This window comes from Fukomys damarensis, unplaced genomic scaffold (genome assembly GCF_012274545.1).
Source record: "Fukomys damarensis isolate Sample0158 unplaced genomic scaffold, DMR_v1.0_HiC HiC_scaffold_14, whole genome shotgun sequence".
NCBI classification, from domain to species: domain Eukaryota; kingdom Metazoa; phylum Chordata; class Mammalia; order Rodentia; family Bathyergidae; genus Fukomys; species Fukomys damarensis.
This window is the reverse complement of record NW_022900926.1, coordinates 10,023,878-10,038,016: the sequence shown is the minus strand read 5'-3', so window position 1 is coordinate 10,038,016 and position 14,139 is coordinate 10,023,878. Positions and strand designations below refer to the sequence as shown.

The following is a 14,139-nucleotide window of genomic DNA, read 5'->3' as shown; positions in this document are numbered from 1 at the left end:
AGAAAAATGTGAAATAATTTAAGACAGAGTAGGAAATATACAGTAAAAATGAAAAGGGAAAATCTATAAAGATTTTATACAGGGCTTGGCACTTAATTGCATTTTAATATGTGTTTTCTTTTCCCTACTATTTGTTAAATATTCATAGTGATTCTTGTTAAAGCACAATGTCATTGATTAACTGATGAATAAATTTATTAAGTTCCCCAACAAAAATTTTAGGGATTTCAAGCACCACAGTAAATTCTATTAAGAATGAAATGACTATGTTTTCCATGGTGGAGTTAGAGTAGAATAGAATGGAGAGATAAACCAGAAAAATCACCTGCAAAAAAAAAAAATTGATTATTTCCATGATGGAAGCAGAGAAATAATAAGTGTTTGGCTGCCCCAGGAAGATGTACAAAGGTGACCTCAAGGTAAGTTTTCAGGCTTGTAAACTGACAGACCAATGATTTATTTTCTATAATACAAGTTTAAAATTTGCTTATACTGTTCATTAAAAAAGATAAGATTTTCATGTTTCCAGAAAGGTGCATATGCCAAAACAATAAGTTAAATTAAACAATTTTTAAATGTAAAAACTTTTCCATAAAGAGAACTACTTAACATGTGCAAGGTACTTAAAAGTCTGGTGATTGACTGCAATGTGTTTGTGTGAAGTGTATATCATCAAAACTCATGCTTTGGTGTCAGATTACTGTTAAAAATCAGGGGTAAGATTCTTTTTATAATGAGGTATATTTTCAGAAGAAACAGTGGAATCTAGACCTAAATACATTTTTAAAGATACAATCTTTTCAGAGTATTTTTAATTGTGTGTGATATTGATAAGTTGTAAAACAGTTACGCAAAAATTATCTGTTGGTACAAAAATATTTGGAACTTATATTCACCATAGGATTTACGCCCTTAGAGTTAGCAGAATAGGCTATACAATGTTTCTTGGAAAGGTTTTAGATTAGCAGGCAATTCATTACCTAGATGAGGTTCATTCAATTTATAATCCCCAAATTCTGACCAGCTAGATTTTTTCCCAACTTTATCAGATTTCAGCACACCACTTATACCTGATTCTGATCAATTAAAAAAAGCCTACATGATATCTACATTCAAACAAATATTCAGAAACAATGTCTAACTAGAAAAAGAAATTAATTTGACTTTTTATTTGAATTTTTCTTCCCTTTCTCTTGTGGTAACACAAATGTCAAACGGATTCAGACTCTGAATCATGGCTGTTTCAGTCATCTTGCATCATCAGTATTTGGAGAGGGGAGGGAAGAGACTACATTCAGTGATCACTTATTGTATACCAAGTACTACCTACTTGCAAACCACAGAATAATGCTGCGAAATACGGAAAGGGTAAAATACTCAGGACCATTTTTGCTTGTGCATTTTTCTGTCCACTGGGGAATTTATTGTCAGGCTAAATTGTAATTCTGGAGATAGGTGTTTTTGGGAAAAGGAAAAAGCAAAAAACTAAAACACTATAGATACCAGGCCACGGAAACAGAGGGGCACACGGAGGGGCAAGGGCCTGGCCAGGTGCCGCTCCCGTTATGCCCAGGGGAGAATCCTCTTAGCCTGCACCCCATGACTGCATAGAATAGGGGAGGTCTCAAGTGTAGTTTGCCTAGGAAGGTCATAAAATGTAAAAACGCAAGAGACCACTCAGAAATACAGAATATTTAATTTAAATTTTGAGCCAAAGTTTGAACCTTTTTAGAGGATAGTGCCAAGAGACCAAAGAGGAGTGACCACGCAGGGCAGGGCAGATCAGCGGGAAATAAAGCCATGAGTAGAGAAGACTGGATCAGAAAGAAGTGCCTGACCTCTGGGAGGAACCTTCCCTTCAGCAGCAGCACGGCACCGCCAGCCGTGCCAAAGGGGCTCTTCAGATACTTACTACCGCAATCTTTCAGTTACTGTGTCCACACCTCGCACAGTAGGGTACCAGGCTGAAAGGTGGTACAAAGAGTCTGCAGCAGGTCAGGCTCAGAAACAGCAGGTAAGGTCAAGGATGAGAATGAGGCAGGAGAATAAAGACAGAATCTACTGCAAGTTAGTTATTTGAAGTGCCAGTACCACTCCTCCCTCCCACACAGAGCAGCCACCGGGCACCAACTGCCCCCGGGGGAGAAAACAAAAATCATCTCCAGAGAAAGAAAAGATTTCCACATTCTTCCACGGGACAATGATGGCTATTAATAGAGTGTCAATTATGGACTCTGACAATATGGAAGAGAAAGGGGTAGAAGTTGAGAGAGGACAGAAAGAGGGGAAGGAACGGGAGGATGAGGGCCAAGTAACTTCATCTTATGCATGCAGAATCCACCATTTATGGGTCAGGAGATAGAGCTCTATGTGTAACTCTATCAGTTTAAATGGAGAGCAACATAGCATCAAAGTACTGTGATGCTCCCATATGGGGAACGGATGGGAGGAAGGCATCATGTGATACCCTAAGTGAAGCGCATCTCACTCAGTATAGCAGGAACCAAAAAACAGTGCCACGTTAATAAAAACCGACAATGGCCCCATAACGGTACCACTGAGAGACAGAAGAAGAAATGTGGAAAAGATTTAGAAGTGGTTCCCCTTGGGGGTGTGAGCTTAGCAGTGAGAAAAACATTAGGTTGGGGAATTATTGCTTTAAGTTATCAGGCTCAATTTCCATTAAAAAAATTAAAATCTGCATGCATTATGAATTAAAAAAAAAGAAATATAGAGACTCTTGTTGTGTTAAGGGTGAAGGATTTTGTTTTATTCCCAAACCTATTTTAAACCTACTTTTTAATTTTTTTATTTTTTATGCTCTCAGGACTGATCTTGCAGGACTGACCTTCTATCTCTTCTCCCAAAATGTATTTAATGAGAAAATAATTTAAGCATACAGATAAATGCAGAAATTACTTCAGACAGCTGTATTCCCATCACACATATCTGGAAAATTCTGCTCCACTTGTCCAGATATTTAAAATATGTGTACACTTGGATTCAATTTATCAATATTGTTTTTAAAATTCTGTATCTCTATTTAGATAGTTATCCTATAGTTTTGCTTTTCAGTATTTTAAGAGATTTTGCCATCAAGATTATAGCAGCCTGATAAAATATGTGGGAGAAACTTTTCTTCTCTTTCTGCTCTTTGGAATGTTTTGCAGTTCTTAAAATTTTGGTAGATTTTGCTAATTTGTTGTACTTGTTTCATTTAATGGTTTAATTAACTCGGGTTTACATATTTGTTTTTACTAAATTTTCATGTAGATGCTTGTCCACTTCGTTTAGGTATTTAAATTCATTTGAATAAGTGCCTTATGCATCCTGGTACATTCATATTCAGATTAAATTCCACAGGGGTATCCAGCTACCATCCTCATTTCATTCTAATCCTGTTCCTATGTGTCACCTCTCCCTGTTTACTTCATTATCCCTGCCTTTTCTGTTTATTTGCCTGTTTATTCTCAGAACCAGCTTTCCGTTCTGTCAACCGTGGCTAATTTTTTCCCTACATCGTTAATTTCTGCATTTATTTTTATTTCTTCCATTGTACCTTTTTAAACTTCTTGAACATAAACCTCAGATCATTAGTTTTGGTTCTTACCCTTTCCTGAAATCTGTATGTAAAAGCATACATCACCTATGGGGCTCCTTTATTTGCGTGCCATAGACTTGTGAGGCTTCATTTTGATTCCGTTAAGTGTTTTGTAATTTCCTTTGTGCAACTTAAATTATTATTTTTTGTACATGTCTGCAGTACATAATTATTACATTTATTGTGGGGAGTCGGACATGCATATTAGCACATCTTAATTCTTTTTATACTCTCCATCTCTTTCTTTAAATCTATCTCTGTCTTTCCTATTATCCAGTTTTTATTTTACCCTTTAATTTATTTATACTTTGGGATTCCCATATAAGAAAAAGTGTGTGGTATTTAAACTTGTGTCTGATTTTTTTTCAAATTATGTTTTTCTTTGACCCCAGAGTTATTTTGAAGTGTGTTTTTAATTTTAAAACTGATTTTCAGCAATACTTTTGCACCTGTTTCTATTTTTATTGCTTTGTGATCAGAAAACATAGCATAGGTACCACTGGATCATTAGGGTTTGCTACACTTCTTTTGTGCTCTAGTTCATGGCCTCTTTTTTTAAGTTTCTTGAGTACTTTATCCAATGGTGCATGTAGAATTAATTATTTAGTTGTTGCAAAGTTCTATAAGGCCATTAAACGATTATGTTTATGGCACTTTTCAAATTTGCACAGTGACATTTCTTTGCTTGACCTATCAATTTTTAAGTGACATCGTCAAATACATCATTATGAATATATCCATTTTCTCATGCTGATGTGGTCCTCTTCATTCATTCTTGGGCTTTGCTATTAAGGCCTTTCAGATTCACCACTTTTTATTCTTCCTGCTAACTTTTTTTTTATTCTATTACAGGGAGTCTCTTTATCCCTATGAACTCTTTTTTACAAGTGTTAACCCTATTGTGATTGTTGTTAAGCATGCTATGGCAGCTTTCTTCTTGCTATAGTTTCATTGCTGTGTCTGTTCCTGTTTGTTCCTTCTGTCCTTTTATGGTTTCACAGTATTTTGTGTAAGTCATACACAGATGGCTGTCTTTATGAAACATTATTAATCCAATGTGAAAATCATTACCCGACTGGAAGTTTTAATTTGCTTTGCATTTTGGTTTGAAGACAATTTGAAGTTAAGATAGTTGCTACTGTACACATTTTATGTGCTATTTCTCCATCCTCCCTTAGTTATGTTGGACACATGACTAATTTTGGCCAAATAGACTTAGAACAGATATAATCCAGGCCACACAGGTCAACATGTAAGAGCTGACATGTTTCTTTTTTGCCTTTTTTTTTTTTTGCCATGACAAGCTTGGCATCTAGATGGTGTCATGCCATTATAACATGCACAATAGTTGTGTGACACACATTGTGTTGAAATGTGAAGCATAAATTTAAATTGTGCTCAGCCTCTGAAATTTCAGTACTCATTTTTTGAGGCAAGTAGTAACAGTTATTTTGACTTCTATATTTGGATTTAGGTAAATCATCTTTTGAATTCTATATTCACCATGGGTTTTTGTTTGTTTCTGTCTTTCTACTTTTTACCCTTTATAGAATTAATTGAAAATTCTCTACTTCATATCTTTGTACCTGGTGTATATGGAATGTATAACTATTAGTGATGGTTAGGTAACAAAATTATGCAACTATAGCACCCAGGTTTGGGCCAAGCCCCAGTCCAGGAATTGCTGAGAAGATATTTTTTGATGAAACTAACACTTAAAACAGTGGACTCTGAGTAAAGCAGATTACTGTCCATAATGTGGGTTGGTCTCATCCAATCAGTGGAAGGAAGATCTCAATAGTCTGAGGATCTCTGCAGAAATTCTGTCACTAGCTTACCTTTGGACTCAAGGCTGTAACATGAACTCTTCTCTGAGTCTTTAGCTGGCTAGCATGCCCTGAACATTGCAGACTTGAGAGGCTCCATAATTGCCCGAGCCAGTTCTTTACAGTACAGGTCTCTCTGTACACAGGGAGAGGCCACATACTGGTGTTTTGTATAAAGATGAGTTGCACATATGACAGTGATCCCATAAGATTATATTGGCTAGCTAAGAGTGTGGCGTTTATAGGATCTCACAGCATGTGGTATCTATTTGCTCACCAATTTAAAAAATACGATGTATTGCTGATCATGTAGGTTTCAAGTTTGACTATGACCCAGAAATTTAAAAAAAGTTGTTTTCTGTTGTCTTGGAGACTTTTCATTATCTTCTCAAAAGATAAAAGCAACAAATTGTTTAATAATTAATTAAAAGTTATTCATTATTCTCATCCTGTTATTAAAGACTAACACATTTCCTTTCTGCTTTTCCTTGTACTCACCAAAGAGAAGTACTGCATGAGAGGTTTTCATGGAATTTGTACTGAGGGAGACAAATGCTTTGTAATACCTTCCCCACCAAACACTAATAGGAAAATGGTGTCAGCTTTTTCTCATAATGCCTCATTTCTTAAAATAATATTTCATATGGAAAACAAGCAATTAATACTGTGCATGAGAATACTCTTACACACTTAAATTGTATATAGCCTTCTCCCACTTATAGAAGTTCAACTTCTCATATTTCTTTCAGTTCCATTTTTAATTAACAGACAAGTAAATCTGAAAACATGAAGTTACTTTTAACATGTAGTCTCAATTACAGGTTATTTCTACCATATATTTGTTTCTCTCCCTACAGTATTTTTGATACTTTATTTTGTCTTTTCAAATTTTCTGATCTCTGTTTTCTTCACACTGATAATGTGTTATTTTGTTATTATCTAATAGTTCTTTTTACTTTGCAAATACACACTTTATTTCTTTAATTTTTCTTTCCAATTCATTGTAACATTTTTTTCTTTCTAGGGCCAGACTCAATGAGTAGAAGACTCATCTATATTGTTCTCCTTTGACTTCTTTCATAAATAATAATTTTGATTATACCCTTGTGTGTTTGACTGTAACTTTAATAACAACACCAGATCTCAGGGTCAACTTAATGTTTGGCAAATATATTTTGTTTCCAGAAAAAAATCTAGTTATATTTTAATGACCTCTAAAAATTAAACACTAGTTCATTCTGCTCATAAGTCCAGTGAACTTTCTGCCATTTTAAATTTGCTGATAGCCATTTAATAAATTTGTGATTCTCTTTAGCACATACCTTGTACTTTTTCAGACATTCAATCATTTTTACATGGCTTGTGGAAAAAGGGAATAACCCTAAGTGGAGACACATGAGAATGCACGACACCTTATCATGGATTGGTTGGCTTATCAGGTAAAAGCAGCAGTGGTCAGGAGAAGTGAGTACACGTTTCATTTCGGTAAAATACTGAGGGTTTCCTCTGTGTAAAGTTAATACTAAGTGTAGGTGAAATCGGATGGGTCTTTAACAGCAGACGTTAGAAGATATTTAGAAGCATGAAACAATGACAAGAGCAAGATTTTTATTTATATAAAAGATTTCAAATGGGCATAGAAGGTGTCAGTTACAATGAAATTCATTCATTCACAAGTATCTGCTGGTTTCTAGGTCTTAGGACATACGTGCTGGAAATGGTCATCTGATAAAAAAACGCAGATGGGGTGAAAATGGTGAACTCGAAAAGTACAGCCTGTATAATAGAATACTATCAATAAAAAATGAATAAAATGTAGGTTACGTTTAAAATCTAAGTGCATTTAGAAAAGATAACTGAGTATAGGAAACTTCCTGCAATGATAACATCACTATTTTGAATAAGGAATAAACACATGACATTGGCTGGGCTCATTCCAGAGAAAACAGAAAGAGTGGTACTTGTTGGTAGAATATTATATCCTCGTTATGATCCCAGAATAATCCTCCTGAGATTGTGGTCATTATCTGTAATATTTCTGAGATCCAAGATGATATTTTTGCTCAAAATCAAAGCAAAGAAAATATTAATCTTTCTTCAACAATCTGATTTATGTATACTTCATAATCAAATATTTAATTGGGGTTTCTTTTCCCTCCAAGTTTCTGATATATTTGGAGCTCGTGTGTGTGAAACAAAGGGGTAAATAAGTGATACTTGTGACCATTTTAATTAAAAGTATTCTTCTTGCAAGGTGTTTATTAATCTAAAATAGTATTACCAAGATTTATCTCACAACTTATTTGCAGAATATTTCTTTGCATATAAAGACGTCATTATTAATGATATTCAAATAAGGTGGCATAAATTGAAACCTCCAAGCTCTAAAACGTTAGTTCTAAATATACTCTGAACACTGACTGCAGTAATAGGCTAAGGGTTTTTCAATGAATAAAAATAATGTAAATAGTTTAAAAGTATACGATTTGATGTGTTTGGTAAAAAGCTCATTTGCCAGTCAGACTTCTTGTGTGTGATCATAAGCAATGGTATTAATTTTCAAGGAGTTGTTTTTTTTTACACTGATGACATTTGGAGTAACAGTGACGCACTTCTCTCTGGGAGATTCTGTGAGCCAGTGGCACAAATGTGCTTGGCTTTTGCACTGATTTCAAAGATTCTGACATTGATGAGAAGGGGATGCCTGAGAACAGAGTTGTGGTGTGATGGTAGCACACTGAGGATTTATTTTGTAGAAAACTGAAAAGAAGCCTTCGACTGTATTGCAAGACAAGTATCCTAATTACTGGGGCTTTTCAGAATGTGCTCCAGGTGGCAAGATTTAGTTTCAGAATGTAGTGAAAAATGTTGATCTTGGTTTTAGCACATAAGGCTATTTGTTTCTTACCAGTTTTGTAGCTTCAAGGGCAAGACCTTTGGCTTCTGTGGCAACCTTGTCAGCTTCATCAATGTAGTCCTTAATATTGCTGTAGGCATTGAAGGCTGCAGTGGCATTGAAGGAGATGTTCTTAGCCTCATCGAGGATTCTATTGGGATGACCCAAAAAATGAAACCAGAGCAGTCAGTACTCAAATGAAGGTCTTCCAAGTACTAATAAACATGGCTTCCAAATGATCATGGCCAATATGAAAATTCCAAATCAGAGTATTTTCTAGATGGTATCGTGTTATCATTTTTAATTTAAACACATATTTCCAAACAGTTCAGCTATGAAATCCTACTGACACATCTTAAACATCCATAGTGCCCTCTGGAAGCCTCAGCAGCCATGGGTAGCAGGCAAGCATGATGACCTTTCACATTATTTTTGAAAGAGGCAGCCAGTTTCAGAGAGCTGATGCCATACTGAATGAATTTTGCAAAATCTCTCTGGGGTAGGTGCATTTTCCAGAGGAAATAAAGAAATAAAGAAATCTCAGAATGTTGAATGGCTCATTTTAGGTCGTAGGACTAACATACTCCTGGCTGAGAACTTAGAACCCAGGTCTCCTGACTCCTGGCTTACAGTTCCCTTTATCTGTCTTTACTCTAAATTGGCAAAAGTCTGATATAAAATGAGTTGTACATGTAATGTCTAGGACTTTTCAAACAATAATATTCTACTTTGTATTAATGAGTATTAAGCGTGGAAACAAAGTCCTCTATCTGATGTGTTTTAAATGTAGATTCATTTGAGAAAAATTTTCTTGGGGCTGATAGCTATTGTATTGGTTATGCCAATCACAAAACTGCAGGACAACAGACCGTTTATATCTAGAGGGCTATGTATAAGTAACACACCTCTTCCCTCCTGCCCCTTTCTCTTCTGACCCACATGCTATATTGAGCAGCTGTAGTCAGCAGGTACCCCACTGGGGAGGGTGTAGTACCTCCCTGGAGTTTTAAAGAGGGAGAAAAACAGACTGAAAGGCCACTGTAGAGGAGCACGTTTTCAAAAAGCATCTTTCAACAATAAACTGTTTTGATTCCATTAGAAATACAAAACTGAAATTTGAAGGCGAATGTGTGCTTATATACTATTATTTAAAATGCTAATAAGGCCACTGCTGTGCTTTCTAATAAAGAACAAAAAATCATTTTCTAAGTGTAGCCTAAGGCTGTGTTCACTTCCTAACAAGCCATATTTGAAGCTACTTTTAACTCAGACTTTTGATACTTCTCCAGAGGAACTTTGCCAACACACTCCTAATTAGGGTCCTCCATCCAAGGGCCATGTCGTTCTTTTGTTTGTAATTATAGAAATCAAGATTTGAAAGTGATTCTCTACCCTTTATGCCTGTCAAAACTTTCAGATGAGCATCAAGATCCACAGTCATTTCCAACAACAAATGACATACCCATCAAGGACAGCGGAGGAGTCATTCAGCTGAGCGGCGTGGCTCTCAGCTCGGGACACCCTCTCAGCAAGCTTCTTATCCTTGACTTCTTGGGAGAGCTTATCTATTTTATCCTTGAGCTCCTCCGACATCGGAGGCAATTTAGTTTGAATGTCTTCAACATACTGACGTGCACACAGAAGAGACAGCATGGTAAGCAAGTGAATCTAAGTCTCTGGGAATTTATTAATTACTCTGTGATATAATTCATATACTTAGTATTTCCATAAAACTTAAATTTTATTAGCATAGCAAAAAGAGCATAGAGAATAAAAGTTGCTATTTAATAAAAACATTAGGAACTTTATGAAACCAATGTGTACCAAGGAGAACTTACCTTTTTAAAAAGCTTTACTTTATAGCTATAACTGTATAAGTGACAGTCATTAGGATCTTTCAGAACATTGCATTTCTATTACTGCATATCACTGTGTTGTACCCTAGACAGTATATTAAAAGGCTGCTTGTAGACTTACGTTTCTATTTTAACTAATGTTACATAATGCATAAACAGATCACAAGTCCTGCTCTAGGAACAAGGAAATTGTTTCATCACTGAAAAAGTAATGCCCAGCCGGGCATGGTGGTGCACACCTGTAATCCCAGCACTTGGGAGGCTGAGGCAGGAGGATCGCTGTGAGTTCGAGACCAGCCTGGGCTACATAGTGAGTTCCAGGTCAGTCTCGCCTACAAAAAAAAAAAAAAAAAAAGTAACGCCCAGGTTGTGTAACTGTGTGAGGATCCTTATGTAAACACACATGTCTATCAGGAAAACAACATGAAATTCTAATTATTATCAATAGGTGGACACGATCACGAAGGCATAGCACAAAAAGTTTACCATACCACATATGGTAAAAAAGTTTTACCATAAGAGAACACATATCAGTATTTACTTATATTACTGAGATCTCTCCTTCTCAATTTATGAGACCCTCTGGCAGTGTTGTCTCTCTTTAAACAAAGTTTTATGAAATACTCACCTCTATGACTGAGTTGATTTCATCTGCAAGTCGGCTGGCTTCACCAAGTACATCATTACCCTCTTTTAAAGTGTTTTCAATTTGTTGTTTGCCACTCTCAACAGCCTCCTTCCTTTTCTGCAGCACAGGAGGAACAAAACATCACAATGCCATGTGGGAAAAACCCACCCAGCTTTGCTTTACAGTCTCTACTGAATTGTCCTAACAGCTCTGCAAACAAGGTACTTCGTGTTGGCAACATGGCCGGATGAGAATGATATGAACTACTCAGCTAGTCCTCCAAAAGTTGTTCTATTCAGACCCCATACAGGTGATTTTTCCTTCCCACTTGGGAAAGTCGTCCAAGGGAAGAAGAGTAATGTGAGAGTAGCTAAGCAATTAAAATTATCTTTAAAGCAAGCAGGAACATCCATTTTTAACTACAATGTAAGTGCTGAAAATGTATTCCTGAACACTTGGTAGTAACCAAATTATATTGGAATTACATACGGAATTCCAAAATCTATATACAAATGACTCCCTTAAAAGCCTAAACATAAGCAAATTTATTCTATGGAGATTCTGTAAAATTCAAAGAAGTAGGATTTTTAAGGGAACTCAGGGGAAATACTTTTCAAGCAAAAGAGAAACTATCACCTGGAAGGGGTAAACCTAATGGACTGTTTCATAAGTTGGAGCAGACTCCAGCTTTTCTTTGGAACTTAGGTTGTCTCAAAACTATAAGAAACTCAGTCCTGGCTTAGAAGAAGGAAATCAATGAGAGAGAAATCCTGCCATTTCTCCCTATGGAGCACATCTCTGTGTATTATTTTCTTTGCACTTCTGGCACATTCATATTCTTTCAGTCATTGTTTTACCTATAAGTTTAACCATATCAATTAAAGCTTAAGCTTTGGCCATTTATGTTTTTTACATAAATAATCATGGTAGTTTATATTTATTCAGGTCTCAGTATGTGCCAGACAGTTTATGAGCTTGTTTCATTTAATTCTAATATTCCCTGTCTGGTCTTTGTCACATTTGAAATAAGTAGGACAGTGAACAAATGACAAGGCCCAAACATCTGTGTCCCCCAAAACTTGTTCATAGAAATCCTAACCTCTAATCTGTTAGTACTAGAAAGTGGGACCTTTGGAAGATGGGGAGACCATGGGCAGAAAACTCATAAATGGAATCAGTGCCATCATGAGGGAAATGTGAGCGAGCTTGTTCACCCTTCTTCCATGTAGGGAAAAGCAAAACAATGGCATTTGTGAGCCAGAAAGCAGTCCCTCACCAGATAGCAATTTGCCAGCTCCTTTATTTTGAATTTGCAAGCTTCCAAAACTGTTAAAATTAAGTTTTTGTTTTGTTTGCAAGTCACCGGATCTTTGGTATTTTCTTACAGCAGCCCACATGAACCAATGCGTTCATATGTCCAATCTCATACAGTTAGTACAGTGCAGTCGAGAACTGAACCCATTCTACTTATAGATAGATCTTGAGTTCTAGACTACAACAGGACTGTCTTTCTGTCATAGAAATCACATTTTTTATGTGCACTGGCATAATACTCCTTTCATACTTTCCTTTCCCAATCTCTTCACCAAGCACTTTGAGGAGTTGGTGGGTGTAAGGACCTCATCGCTGCTGAATGTGGCACCTGTGGTTTTCTCTTACCTGTGCTCTTCTGCAGTTCTCTGACTTGCTTCCTTCCTCCTTTCCCTGCTCATGGCCACTTCCCTGACCATCTATCTATAGCACCTGCCCACATCCCAGTCATTCTCTATACAGACAGTACTGTGATTAAAAGTTATCAAGTCACAGCCTGCGGGGATGATATATTGGCTCTTCAATCTATGAAGTCTTGAGCAAGTACTCATCACGGGAAATGCTTCCTCCGTACATGAAGAGTGGCCTTTTTTCCCAACACCTTGGCTACCTCTCAGAAGCTTGTTAGAAATCTACATTCGCCGTCCCTTCTGGGAAACTACTGACTCAGAATCTGCACTTCAATAAAGAACTTCAGCTGACTGATATGCCCAGAAAAGTACAGAAGATTTGGCTTAGAACAGTGCTTGGCACACAGTAACAAATATAGTTGTTAACTACTGTGGTAATTCTTGCTTCTAGCATTGGCTCATCTGAATTATATTCTATAGGACAGGGGTGGCAAACCTTTGGCATGCATAACACATAATGCATAACCTATGGTTGCTTATTATCATGGGAAGTACTCAATGTCCTCCGTCACTGCTAAAAGGTGTCCATAAACTACAGAACATAGAAAACAGAATTTAAAAGATATAGAGATTGAATTGTCTCAATTGCTTCTTCTGGGGTTTCTATAGGTAAAGACAACTGAATGAACAGAGACAAAACAACATCACAGATGTGGCACAGAGACAGTGGAGAGGCACAGTGCCCTGAACTCTATGCTGCAGAAGAAGGGCAGGCACTACATGGATTGTAACATGCGACACCACAGAGCAGATCATACATTGTGTATCAGGAAATCCTGTCTTATATAAGTCAGTGTGCCCTTCCAGACTTTCTGGCCATATCATATGCCTATTTATTGTGTTAGTGAATAGCTTCCTCATTTCCAATTAAATTCCATGAAATCAGTCTTACATATCTCTGTAACTCAAATAACTAGAAGAGTTTCCTCAAGAAAGAGTTTTGAGTGAATATGACATCCATGCCTGGTCCTTGTGCTGGTGACACGTGGTTCCCTCAACCACTCTCAGCTCTGGCTAATTCAGAGGAAGTTTTTTGTTGTTGTTGTTGTTGTTGTTGTTGTTGTTACTGGGGATTGAATTTAAGACCTTGCACTTGTGAGGCAGGCAGGAGCACCACTGAGCTAAAGCCCTGGCCCCAGAGGAAGTTTTGATTGGCTATGTCCTCTTCCCAACAAATGTAGGACGGGTCCCATTGTTCCCTGTTTCAAGTCATACCTTTTTTTTCTAAAGGTCTGATATTCTTTTACATAACAGCAAATGGTAGCCCCTAATTTTTATATGCACCTATTTAAAATTCTATTATGGACAGAAATTCTAGAATCATTTTTTTGTTTGTTTCTTCCAACATGGCTTGTTTGTGCAAAGCAGGGTAATTTAAAACACTTCACCATAGCTGAGTGCTAGAGAGAACTTTTGTAAATAATCTAAAAGCCTACAAAATGTTAGGAAAATGTAAAATGACTTCTGCTGTCTGTATCAGCAATCTGCTTTATTTATTTCAAAATTAACAGACACTGGAGGCACTGACCATGAAATGGGACATCTAGCCTCATCCCTAACTTTGAGCACCTGCTTCCTGCACTAGAATAGATAACTAGACAAATCTTAAGG

At 36.7% G+C, this 14,139-nt stretch overlaps 1 protein-coding gene and 1 long non-coding RNA gene across 5 annotated transcripts in view; one reads left to right on the top strand and one right to left on the bottom strand.

Annotated features, from left to right (window-relative positions):
* LOC117286003 overlaps positions 1-9,804 on the top strand; it is a 71,253-nt gene extending 61,449 nt beyond the window's left edge. The window contains exon 3 of one of the 2 annotated variants that reach the window (XR_004517123.1): positions 9,741-9,804. This is a non-coding gene — a long non-coding RNA (uncharacterized LOC117286003). Of the gene's footprint in view, positions 1-6,764; positions 7,157-9,740 lie in introns of those variants that run through there. The other variant, XR_004517122.1, reaches the window with a different exon arrangement.
* The window catches only part of Lama2 (laminin subunit alpha 2), a 563,701-nt gene that overhangs the window by 91,830 nt on the left and 457,732 nt on the right, over positions 1-14,139 (bottom strand). For all 3 annotated transcript variants that reach the window (XM_033763224.1, XM_033763225.1, XM_033763226.1), the window contains 3 exons: positions 10,808-10,924; positions 9,786-9,949; positions 8,336-8,474 (listed from right to left, as the gene is read on the bottom strand). In XM_033763224.1, the coding sequence (XP_033619115.1) occupies positions 8,336-8,474; positions 9,786-9,949; positions 10,808-10,924 (420 nt within the window). The remainder of the gene's footprint in view (positions 1-8,335; positions 8,475-9,785; positions 9,950-10,807; positions 10,925-14,139) is intronic.